At 50.3% G+C, this 11,511-nt stretch overlaps 1 protein-coding gene and 1 long non-coding RNA gene across 6 annotated transcripts in view; one reads left to right on the top strand and one right to left on the bottom strand.

Moving 5' to 3' along the window:
* Window positions 1–809: 809 nt before the first annotated feature.
* On the bottom strand, window positions 810–10,663 carry LOC107149337 (butyrophilin subfamily 2 member A2-like). 5 transcript variants are annotated; one of them, XR_007346288.1, is made up of 8 exons: window positions 10,533–10,663; window positions 9,418–9,765; window positions 7,035–7,316; window positions 6,453–6,674; window positions 5,763–5,783; window positions 5,645–5,671; window positions 3,685–4,374; window positions 810–1,744 (listed from the first exon to the last, which is right to left on the bottom strand). XR_007346288.1 is itself a non-coding variant. In XM_048799897.1 (8 exons), the coding sequence occupies exons 1-7, from the start codon at window positions 10,612–10,614 to the stop codon at window positions 3,711–3,713; spliced, it is 1,581 nt and encodes a 526-aa protein (XP_048655854.1). In that variant the 5' UTR covers window positions 10,615–10,663; the 3' UTR covers window positions 810–1,744; window positions 3,685–3,710. The 5 variants fall into 5 exon arrangements, 1 of the variants encoding a protein (XP_048655854.1); XR_007346289.1 differs by having other exon boundaries at window positions 3,685–4,371; XM_048799897.1 differs by having other exon boundaries at window positions 3,685–4,309.
* LOC107149338 overlaps window positions 10,581–11,511 on the top strand; it is a 1,445-nt gene continuing 514 nt past the window's right edge. Inside the window, exon 1 of the long non-coding RNA XR_001504386.2 lies at window positions 10,581–10,752. This is a non-coding gene — a long non-coding RNA (uncharacterized LOC107149338). The remainder of the gene's footprint in view (window positions 10,753–11,511) is intronic.

Genomic DNA, 11,511 nt, shown 5'->3' with positions numbered 1-11,511 from the left:
AGTAAAAACAATACATACACTGCGACGACGGACTGAATGTTTTGTGTCCTGCCAAAATTCATGTGTTGAAATCTAATCTGCAGTGTGAAAACGTTTGAAAGTGGGGCAGTTGGGAGGTGACTGTGTCTTGGGTGTGGATCCCCCATGAGGGAGAAGAATATCTTCTCATAGAGAGATCTTACAAAACTCCTTTGCTCCATCCTCCAGCTGAAGACACCACAAAAAGAGTGTGAACCAGGAAGTGGGTGGCACCTTCATCTTGGACTTTCTCTCTATCTCTCTCTCTCTCTCTCTTTCTGTCTTTTTCTCTCTTTCTTTCTCCCCAACTCCCACAACTGTGAGAAATAAATTTCTCTTGTTTAAAAGCTTGGTTGAAAGTATTTGAATGGACTGAGACATGCACATAAGTAACAACCCAGTCTTCCATCTTAATGATCCGCTATCTAAATGTGTCCTGATTCTTTCTATAGTGTGTGCATTCGTGGTTCCAGGAATACAATTTTAGGCTTATAATTTTTTTTTCAGCCCAGTTTTTCAACTGGATTACTAAATTGTCTGAACTATAAAATATGGCCATTTAAGCCAGCAAATCGACTTGGATTCCAGGATTCTCTATCCTGGTTCCCAAAATATGGATTATGGGTTCCTGGTTGATGTCTGATACAGTTTCAAGCCATCTGCAATATTAATATCCCTTTCCTAGTAGTAATAAGGCATTCCTGTTGCTCTCACTCTGATTCTCTCACCAGTGTACACTGTAGCTTTCTAGATCCTGTATGATATCCCGGCAAATTAAATGCAAAGGCAAATATGACAATTTTGCCATCTTTTATTAAACCAGACATTAGATGTGCAATAACTTAAATAATTCCACAATTCTCAATAAAATCTATTTTTGCTTAGGAAGTAAGTTATTTTTCTTAAGAGAGCTATTTATGTTTACCCATGGTTGGTTTATTCTTGTTGTTTTAATAATAAATATACTTTTTAAATTTCTCAGTTTCAATCTCAAATGCCATAAATAATAAGAGATATTAAGCCAAAAGAACAAAAGCTCTTTGGGTTCCTCAATAATTTTTAAGTGTCTAAAGTCATCCTGAGACCAAGAAGCTTGAAACAGCTGCTGTCCCCACTTGCCCTGAGCCCTGTGGTGGATTGGGTCACCTGCTCAGCGGGACCTCATCCCCTCATCAAAGACTGAGTACAGCTCCTGGGTTGCTGCAGGGACTCCTGAGCCAGACTGACCAGAGGTACTACTGTCCTTCATTCCTCCTCATCCAGGTCCAGGCCTGCAGATATGTGGTGTGGACGTCATTGTGTGGTCTGAAAATCCTGGAGTGGGGTGGGAATGCCATCAGCTCCAGGGGCCACGGTGTCAGGGCGGGTCTTAACCTCACCCCACCCAGCTCTCTTGTTCCTGGGCCACCCGGGTGGCCATCTGTGGTCCCTCCTTCCTCTTACATCCTGGTGCATCCTATTGCCCTTGCCCCAACTGCCCAGTGTCTGGAGTGTCGGGCTCAGCCTTGTCACCTTGATGCTGAAGCCACAGGTTTTTTGTCCTTTCAGCCTCTTACACTTTGCTCAGGAGCTTAGTTCCCAAGCCCGGGGCCCTGCCTGTACTCACCAGCAGCCCGGCCTGTGACAGCACTGGGGTGGGCCTAAGGAGGAGGAGGCAGGGCAGCTGAGTTCTCAGGGGACCAGAGGGAGGAGGACTGTTTTCCCAGGGTGCCTTAGGGTAGTGGACTGTTAGAGTCTGTAAACAAGTCAAAATAACACCTGGCATTTTGCCAGGGGAATGTTAGAGTTCGTAAACAAGTCTGGATGGTGCCTGGCAAAATGCCAGAGGGAGTGGTTTGAGAAGTAACAAAAGCGAGCCATTAAGTGTAGAGATTCCTTATTGGTTGACTGATGTATCTAGTTTATGCTAATTAGATAAGCTGTGTGGAATGTATGAATACTGCTCCTGTCCTGCAATAAACGGCTCCTACTCCTGCTGTATCAACATACACAAGTTATTCGTCACCCCCTCCGGTTATTTTGCTGCAGCCAGCCGGACTGCGGCAGATGGTGGCCCTTTACGGGGAGCCCTGGGACACTCGGGGGTAAGTGACGAAAAAAAGCTGCCCATCCATAGATAGGACAGGAGCAATTTGCTCGTCCCTAGGCAGATAGGGCGAGAGGAAAAATGGCCATTTCGAGAAAATGGAAACGATTGATACAGTATGTTTGTGTCTTGTTTTGTCTCAGTGTATTGTATTGTCTTTGTGATGAAAATATGGAAGGGGTGAGAAGTAAATTTCTAAGGGAAGAAGGCACCCCAGTGGAACCAAGAATAGTTAGGGCATGTGTTGATAAGAGCCCAGGAACTCTAGTCAGAAAGAAAAAGAAAGTTCAGAAGAAGAAGGATTATCAGGAAAAAAGTTGCAACAAAAGGCTATTACTAAATACTTTTCGTTACCGGAGGGTGTGTGAAGCGGAGAGGCGGCTGCTGAGTGTGCGAGCCGGTCACAGCGCAGCAAGGATTTTCCAAGAGGCGGCGGGCGACTGGCCCTTCCCCGCCTCCTGGCCGGGGAGCTGGCTCTTCCACTGCCACGAGCCCAAATCTAGATCTGACCCGGAGGCACAGTCTCGCAGGCTCTTGCTCCCTGTGCCCAGTAGCAGTTTGAGTCCGGGACACTCCCCAGGGCCATCTGGGGCTGCCCAGGCACTACAGCCAGCAGAAGATGCTACTGGTGTCCCTGATGTTTGGTCATTTTCAATGCCAATAACTAAGCTACAATGTTTCTCCCACACCTGGAAGCTAATGAGTAATGAGCACCATTAAGGCCCATTTCAAATGTAAAAAACCTTGAGATAATGTACTAAATTGTTCAGAAGGTTGTTTTCTTAGTGCCTGCTGGAATACTACAGGATTTTCTTTAGCCATCCGGCGTTCCTGCCTTCGTGCCAGTGAAGACGAAGGTGGAAGAATTTCCAGTGTTGCTGAGACCCAGACAAAACCTCGGCTGAGAAACTTCGGATCAAACCAGCTGCCTGCAGAACTTACCTGGACTGTGATTTAAGTTAGCTGCCTACAGAACTTACCTGGACTATGATTTACCTGGACTGTGAGTTAATCTATTGAGATACTGCTTTACTTGGACTGAGACAACAAACTGTAATCTACAACAAATTGTAACTCGGTATCTTTGCAAATGGTGTCATTGCTGGTATAATTTTTCCAAGGGCTTCTTGCATGGAGCCATCAATTGGCTTGGTATTGTGGCATTTTGTATCCTCCCTTTCTGTTTGTAGCAGGTTATTTATGGTGTTTCTGTAAAAACCACTATGGTCGTTATTTAAATTAAAAAAAAGGGGAAATGTTAGAGTCTGTAAACAAGTCAAAATAACACCTGGCATTTTGCCAGGGGAATGTTAGAGTTCGTAAACAAGTCTGGATGGTGCCTGGCAAAATGCCAGAGGGAGTGGTTTGAGAAGTAACAAAAGCGAGCCATTAAGTGTGGAGATTCCTGATTGGTTGACTGCTGTATCTAGTTTATGTTAATTAGATAAGCTGTGTGGAATGTATGAATACTGCTCCTGTCCTGCAATAAACGGCTTCTACTCCTGCTGTATCAACGTACACAAGTTATTCGTCACCCCCTCCGCTTATTTTGCCCAGCCAGCCGGGCTGCGGCAGTGGACAAGGCCCTGAGACCAAGGAATTGGCCCTATGAGACACCCCTCCTAGGGGTCCCTGGGTTGTGCAGGATCAGGCCATCCTCAGGAACGGTGGCCCCCCGGGCCCCGGTGAACACCGGGCAGATGGAGAGGGGGCCGTCATCGGAACCCAGCCTGAAGAAGGGTTTCAGAGGTCCGGAGAAGGTGGAGCGCGGACAGGTGTAGATGTGGGACCTGTCTCTCATGTTGTAGAAGGACACGTCTCCGGCTTCGCAGTCCAGGAAGACGGCCACGCGCTGGAGGAACTCCCCCAGAGGGAGGGTCCTCTCGGGCGAGGACAGGGCCCGGTACTGGTTGCCGAACCTCTCCAGGGTCCAGAAGCCATGCTGGGGCAGCAGCAGGGCGTCCCCCTTCCTCTCCACGCCGTCGGCGCACACGCCCACGGCCCACACCATGGCGCGGCCCACCTCCACTTCCCAGTACTGGCGCCCCGAGGAGAAGCTCTCGCGGCCCAGGACGCACGGCCTGCAGTCGAACCTCTCGGGGTTGTCGGGCACGCTCTGCCGGGAGGCGTCCCGCCACACGCTTCTCCGGTCCTCCGACAGGAAGAGCTCGGGATGAGCCGTGTCGGGGTCCAGGACCACGTCAGCTGCAGGGAGACCTCGGGCTCAGTCCTGGGGGCTTCCTGGTCCTCAGAGGGGTCCCCGAGGGCTGCTGGGGGATGAAGCAGCTCACTGGCTGGGACCACTGAGGCCACAGCTCTGCCTCTTGGTGACAGCCGCGTTACCCTCTGTAGAGGGCAACTGGGCCTCTAAGAAACCCTGGAAGTTTAGCAAATGGGCCAAAATGGGAGGGTCCTCCGTCCTCAGCATTCTCAGACTTGCCTTCTTGTGGACCTCTGGGACTCTAGTTAGAAACCAGCCAGTTTGGCTTACATCAGCACAGAGGCTCTATCTCCCACTCCCCCAGCCCTGGGTCAGCTAGGGAATCACAGGGAGTGTGTGGGGGGTAGAGGGTCTCTTCCTTGGTCCCCTGCATCCCTTTGACGAGGTGACAACTGATTAACAGCTGACGTGGGCACCCTTCAAAGGGAAAATGAGGAGGACAATGTCTCCCAAAGACAACCTGCTGCCTGAGAAGTGTTTGGCTAACATATATACTTCCATCCATTTTGTTCTTAACAACATGGTTCTGAAGCCCACAGTGACGTCCTTTCTGGGGGCAGGAAATACTTCAGACCCCCTCTGCGTGTATTACTGCTGATTCTGTCTATCTTTTTTACTATGTTAAATGATTTCCTCCTTTCCCCACGTTGATATGTCTGAATGTGATGGTGTGCCAAATTGTGACAATTTTGAATATCTCCTAAAGTGTCAAGGTCCACACAACATGGCATCTGGTGAAACCTGCATTTATACTGTGTGCTTAGGGCAAAGTGCTCATTCAGAGTAGGGTCTTGGAGTCCACTTGCCCTGCTCGCCTTTCCTGGAAGGCTCAGAGTGTCAACACGGTCTTGGGAGCACACAGGCATTCTGGACCAGGCACCCAGTTGTTCACCCTCTAGTCAGGCACAGGAAGCTTATTGCCTCTTCCCCACGCCAGGCTTCAACTGTGCAGAGCCTAACTATCTCTCAGGTCATAAAAACAGCACTGTTTAATTAATTCAAATTAATCCAGGATCCAAGAGCAACCAGTACTGAAGAGTAACTCTCAGGGAGGGCTGCTCTGTATGCATACTCTGGTAATCATGGATCAATTTTTTTCTTTAAAAGGAAGTATCATGAGAAGCAGACTGTGGGGCTGATTAAACCCTGCAAGGATTCCCTGAGAAAGCAGGGATCCAGCGTTGGTGGGTCTGTTGGCCAATGGCCCTCAGCCACCTGTGGTGCACCCCAGCCAGCCTTGGCCCTGTTCATCTCCTCTGGAGTCCTGCAGGCTAGTGGGGAGAGAGCCCTGGATGTGAAGGGATGTCAGAGGCACTCACCAGCATGTAAGAGCGTTCTCCTCCATCCTGCAAGCAACAGACAGAGGTCAATGTCCCCAGATAATAGCTAACCAAGCAAACTCAAACCACAGAACAATTCAGGAAAGGCTACACTTACGCAGTTCCTCCTGAAGTTGCTCTGAAAAAGAAACAGAAACAAAATAACTTCCTCATAGCAGCACTAAGAGAATTTGAATTTGTATTAAAGCCTGAAGGATCCGCCCCTTCTGTAACACCAACATCGCCCGCCCCCCAGGCCTGGGCCACTGTCAGAAACCAGAGATGATGTGTTAGAGTCTGTAAACAAGTCAAAATAACACCTGGCATTTTGCCAGGGGAATGTTAAAGTTCGTAAACAAGTCTGGATGGTGCCTGGCAAAATGCCAGAGGGAGTGGTTTGAGAAGTAACAAAAGCGAGCCATTAAGTGTGGAGATTCCTGATTGGTTGACTGATGTATCTAGTTAATTAGATAAGCTGTGTGGAATGTATAAATACTGCTCCTGTCCTGCAATAAATGGCTCCCACTCCTGCTGTATCAATCTACACAAGTTGTTCGTCACCCCCCGGTTATTCTGCTGCAGCCGGACTGCGGCAATGATGTACAGTCTGGTGGTGGGGTAGCATTGGTATGGTTTTAGGCTTCCTTTTGTGCAGCCAGATGGAGGAGGGTAACCCTGGCCTGATGGAAGAGAGTGAGCTGCCGGGGGTGCCTTACTAGGACCTGGTCACCAGCCCTTGGGGCTGCTTCTGTGCTTCCTCTGCTGAATGCTGTCCCTTTGTGACGTGAACCCTCCTCAACTCCTTTACCTTTTGCTTGGCGTTCTTCCTCTTTTTCCATACATTCCTTCCTCAGTTTCTTACGTGCGGCTTCTTTCTCTTCATGTTCAGTCTCTTTTTCCACTGACAGAATCTTTTTTTCCCTGTGGAGTTTCTTGATGAGACTGACGCTCCCGAACAGGAGGAGGATCAGAAGGGGAAGGATGAAAGCCACGGCCACCATCCAGGCAGATACCCTGGGCATGAAGGATTCTGAAAAGGGAGCCAGGAAAGCCCCGTGAGTGACAGACGGGACACTGGGGAGCAGTGAAGAGTTGCCGTAGGGACCTGCTGTGTGGGTTTCTGAGGATGCCAGAGAGAGACACATGGCTTATTTTTTCTTAATGTTGAAAATTTGCTGCTGCACAGGGATCTTACTAGGGAAAAAAGGACCAGATTTCTGCTCCTGAATTCCCTGTGATCAGGGAAGAGGCCTTGGCTCAGCTGCAGCTTAGCTCTTCCCAGCCTAGGACCCTTCCACCCACACTCCAGTCCCCCGTCACCACTGGGCTTCACTCTCTGCTGAGGATCCTACCTTCACAAGTCGGAGTCTGCAGAGGGCAGAGGGCTTACCTGGAATGAAGATCACACTTTCCATCTCCTTGCCCAGCAGAGTGTTGTTGACGGAGCAGGTTGTGTTCCGCATGGAGCTGTCTCTGATGATCACAGCCAAGGTGACTGTGAACAGGCCGTCTTTGTCAACTGTGTAAGCCTTCTCCAGCGCAGGCATGACCCCACCATAGGGGTCCTTCCACACCGCGTGGGGCTCTGGGTACCACCCTCCAGATGTGCACTCCAGTAGGATGCCCCCGTCTTCATGGCCCTTCATTTCAATGAGAGGCTTAGAGCCCAGGCCTGGGGGAGAGACCAGGGCTCAGCTAAAAGGTGGTGGTCTCCCAGCCCTGGTGTTTTCCATCAGCTCTAATGTTAGGAGCCAAGGCAGTGGGAAGAGAAGTGGGCAGCTGCACATGCAAGGTCCGTGCATTCCTGCAGGGCTCTTTCTGAAGGCAGGGAGGAAGGAAAAGGAGGAAAGGAGAAAAGGAAAGCTGAAAGAAGGAAGGAATCCCGTGCTGGACATCACCAGGAGGCCACAGTGCCAAACAGACCAAGCAGACTTTGGGCGCCACCTACAGGCTCATGACAGCACACACACTGCTGTCTGCTGTAATCAATAGTGGTTTATTCCCACCCAACTTTCTCACTTCCAAGGGGGTCTACCCAGTGCAACCCACCTGGGCAGGCTTAGAGGGCTTCACTTTCTACTCTTTGGGATAGCTTCTCAGTAGCCCTGGCCTCCTGAAATTCTAGAATAACACAACATGGAGAGACACTGCCATTTTGACCTCAAGACAATGTCCTTCTCTTCTCTTTAGGGTTTCACTTAACGCTTTCCTTTGCCTGGCCAAGCAGTGCCAGAAACCACCCACAGATGCTCACCTCCATAGGACCTGCTGTTTTCAGGAGAGTGGATAAAGTGATCCTGCAAAGTCAGCCCCTGGCCCAATTCAGAGATGCTGCCTTCCCACAGGCTGTCAGTCAGGTGCCTTTGAACGTACCTCCCAACAGTTACCTGTTTGGAAGACCTGAATGCACCTGAGACACTTAAAATAACAATATCCCTTCCTCGGTGTATGCCACCAGAACATCCCGAGAAATCCAGACTCTTCCAAGTATATTCTATCTTTAAATTAGAGTCTTTGATGGAAGAGAATTCTAGGTGAGAGGAAGGTGCAGACACATGGTCCTGGAGCCCTTTGTCCTGTTAATCATGTGTCAATCAATGATCATTCGAACTTCCATTGAATAATTCCCTTGTTAAATTCACCCTGAAAATTATATTAAGGCCAGGAAATTAAAGCACTCATGTAAGTACAGTGCTTCTTGCTCAACTTGATTTTTTGTCAAGGAAAAAAAAAAGCTGTAGATTTTAAAGACTTACACAGAAATAAGACTCAAAAATGACTCAGAAATTTGGAGATAATGATACAAAACATTCTATGGGGTTCGATAAGCACAAGACAGTAGTCTAGGGGACAGATCACCCAGCCAATCAACCCAACAAACAAAAAAATCAAGGGAAAAACAAGCAAACAATCCTATGGCAAGGGTGACGCAGGGAGAGTCGAGTTTCCAGCACCCAGGTGGCCAGCAGTGGAACTGCCCTCAGGCAGGGCCAAAGGGTCAGCAGAATTTCCTTCCCCATTGTGCACTGTCAGGCAGAAACAAGGCTTCCCTTACAAGCAAAACAGATGGGGTCTTTTACCAGTTACCATTTGACTCAAAACTCCCTTCCTCAGGTCTAGTGAATGGAAATGCCAACATTGATTCCTCTATGTCTCAAAGGCCCTTCCAGTCATCAGATCTTTATTTTAAAACCTAATGTACTGATGCTGAGGAGTGATGTCATTCACTCCTAGAAATCCCAATTCATCCCACTTTCATGCTGGAGGCTCTTGGAACTGCTCCTGGCAGATTTCTCCCTCAGTTTCTCTGTGGGACCCAGGCTTAGTATATAATTTGGCCTCTGTACTTAATCACACTGGAATGATATCATCTGCTTACATGTCAGTCACTCGCTTTGCAATCAATATTTGGGAAAAGGGAAAAAAGACATTAATATTTATCCATAAATGTGGCTTAAATGTGAGCTTGCTTATTCCAGTTGCCTGGTGCAATTACCCACAGGGCTTCTCTTTTAGCCATGAGGCTGGAATCTGAACTGTCTTCCATTCTCCCCTGCCAGGGCCACAACTGAGCCTGTGTGTGCCCACGGCTGAGCCGACCCAACCCCTCCGTGTGGCCCATGTGGCCCGAGGGTAGAAGAAGAGGAAAACGCGGCAGAGTCTTTAAAGGGATCCAGGCAACGATCTGCTGCTCTGCAGAGGGCCTGAGATTCAGAGCGCAACTCCCCCAAAGTCACCCTAGGAAAGGCAGTGGAGCAAAGCAAGGGGCTCACCTGCCACCAAGAGGCGCATGATGGCCTCGTCGTAGGACCTGCCCTCCTGGAAGTAACAGCGGTAGATGCCGTTCTCCTGGGCCCTGACGTTGCGTATGACCAGCGCCGCACTGCCCTTGCTGAGGTCCCTGCTCAGGAAGGTGGTTCTTCCCCGATACTCCTCCATCTGCTCCTCTGTTCTCGCTCGCCTGCCCTTATACACGAACACCGCGGGGGAGAACTGAGACCGGAACCACCGCACCTCCATGTCCTCGGCGCTTTTCTCGGGCAACAAGTGGCAGTGTAATGTGGCGTTTTCTCCCACCAGGGCCAGGATGGGCTCAGCCGGGCCCACGACAGTAAACTGGGCTGTTCGACAAAGGGGAGAATCAGCAGGGGGCTCTTCTCATTTGGATGGATATTGCCATCCGATATCCAAGATGGGAAGGGAAGTGGATATTCCAGAAAGAGGCAAATTCTTTCCAAGGCCAGAGGGGATTCCTGTGCTGCGGATTCTGGGGACCAGCAGCTGTGGCTGGTGGGCAGCATACCTGGGAGCAGACCCAAATGAGGTTGCTAATGTTTTCTAAAAGGAAAACAAAAGGGCAGGGGGAGGGCAGCGAGGAGCTCACCCTGAGCATCCTCTAGACTCTGTGCTCACAAGGATTTGGTCTTCTATCCCCGAGTCTAGCACAGTGCCTGAGTGCAATATAAACTTGAACTGCCCAATAGGGTACCCACTGGCTAGTTCTAGTTAAAGCGGGGTTTAAGGATACAAAACGTGTACACAGGATTTTGAAGATTTAGAATTAAAAATATTAAATGTCTTGTTAGTAGTATTTTGTATTCAGTAAGCATCTAAATATTAATATCGGATTGGGGTTAAATAAAATATATTATCATGTTTATTTCATCTGTTTGTTTTTAACGTTTAAAAAATGTTGCTTCTTGGAAATCTGCAGCCCTCCTTTGTGGGTCTCATTTCTATTGGACATCCTGGGCGTAAATGCAGTGACCATGTTCAGAATGAAAGGACGGAGCAGCACTGCCGCAGTCCTTCCGGCTGCCCTTTCTGAAGACTGAAGTGTTCTGTCCTCTTTGAAAAGCTGATAGGAGCAAGTGGGACACAACCCTACCTGAGACCAGTGCCAGCAGGTCGAGGAAGGAGAGGAGAAAGGAGGCTGGCGGGCAGAAGCGCAGGCAGGCAGCGGGCTCCATAGGTACCCAGGACAGACCGCGTCAGCCAGCACAGGCGGCGACCAGAAGCCTGGGGTGCAGAGGAGCAGAAGTCAACACAAGCGTCGTTGGGTCTCAGGAGCTCCCCGACTTCTGAGCCGACAGACCCCCTCATCCCAGGTATCTCCCGAGGGACGGGTTCGCTTAACATTCGCGGAAATAAACTACCAGCCGCGGCCGGGCAGGCAGCTTTCTGCCCCCTGGGCGCACTTCTCTGCGCAGAGGCCAGCTCTCGGCGACACTCAGTTTCCTCCCCACGATCCGCCCGGCTCCACCCCCTAACGGGCCGGCCCCGCGCAGAGCCCGGGGCCAGCTTTCCACCCACAGGGACGGTCCCCACCTGCGCCCCGCCGGGCCCTTCCTACCTTTAGCGTTGACCCGGGTTTCTCTTCTCCAACCCTCGGATGGGGATTTTAGGGCTGCTCCTCTTCTTTCCACCTACCCCGGGGCACAGCCACCGCGGGAGAACCAGCTGTTCCCAAAGGGCGTGGACACGTTTTCTTTGCCTCCCGTTGGCCGCGGGGTGCAGGGGGTTCACGACCCGGGATCTCCGACCCGGTCCGCTCCGCGCACACCGAGCCCCGGGATTTCCGACCGGTGGTTCAGGTCCAGGATTGGCCGCCGGCGGTGTCCCGCCCCTTTGTGTCACCAGCTGCTGGGCGGACTACAAGGAAACAGTTCGAGGAGGGGAAATCTGCAAGAAAGGCTTTTTGAGAGCATTGGACCTTTTAATTTTCGTTTTTCTCGTAAGAAACAGAATACTGCTCTTCGGTTTCTTGCAAACTTGAGATTCCACGCGCGTTGTGGCTGGCCACGGGAGAGGCCTCTGTAGAAGTGCGAGTGGAGGTTGAGACTGTGGACGGCAACGGGGGGGGGGGG

Source organism: Marmota marmota, unplaced genomic scaffold, assembly GCF_001458135.2.
Source record: "Marmota marmota marmota unplaced genomic scaffold, marMar, whole genome shotgun sequence".
Classification (NCBI taxonomy): domain Eukaryota; kingdom Metazoa; phylum Chordata; class Mammalia; order Rodentia; family Sciuridae; genus Marmota; species Marmota marmota.
This window is presented reverse-complemented; position numbering and strand designations above follow the sequence as displayed.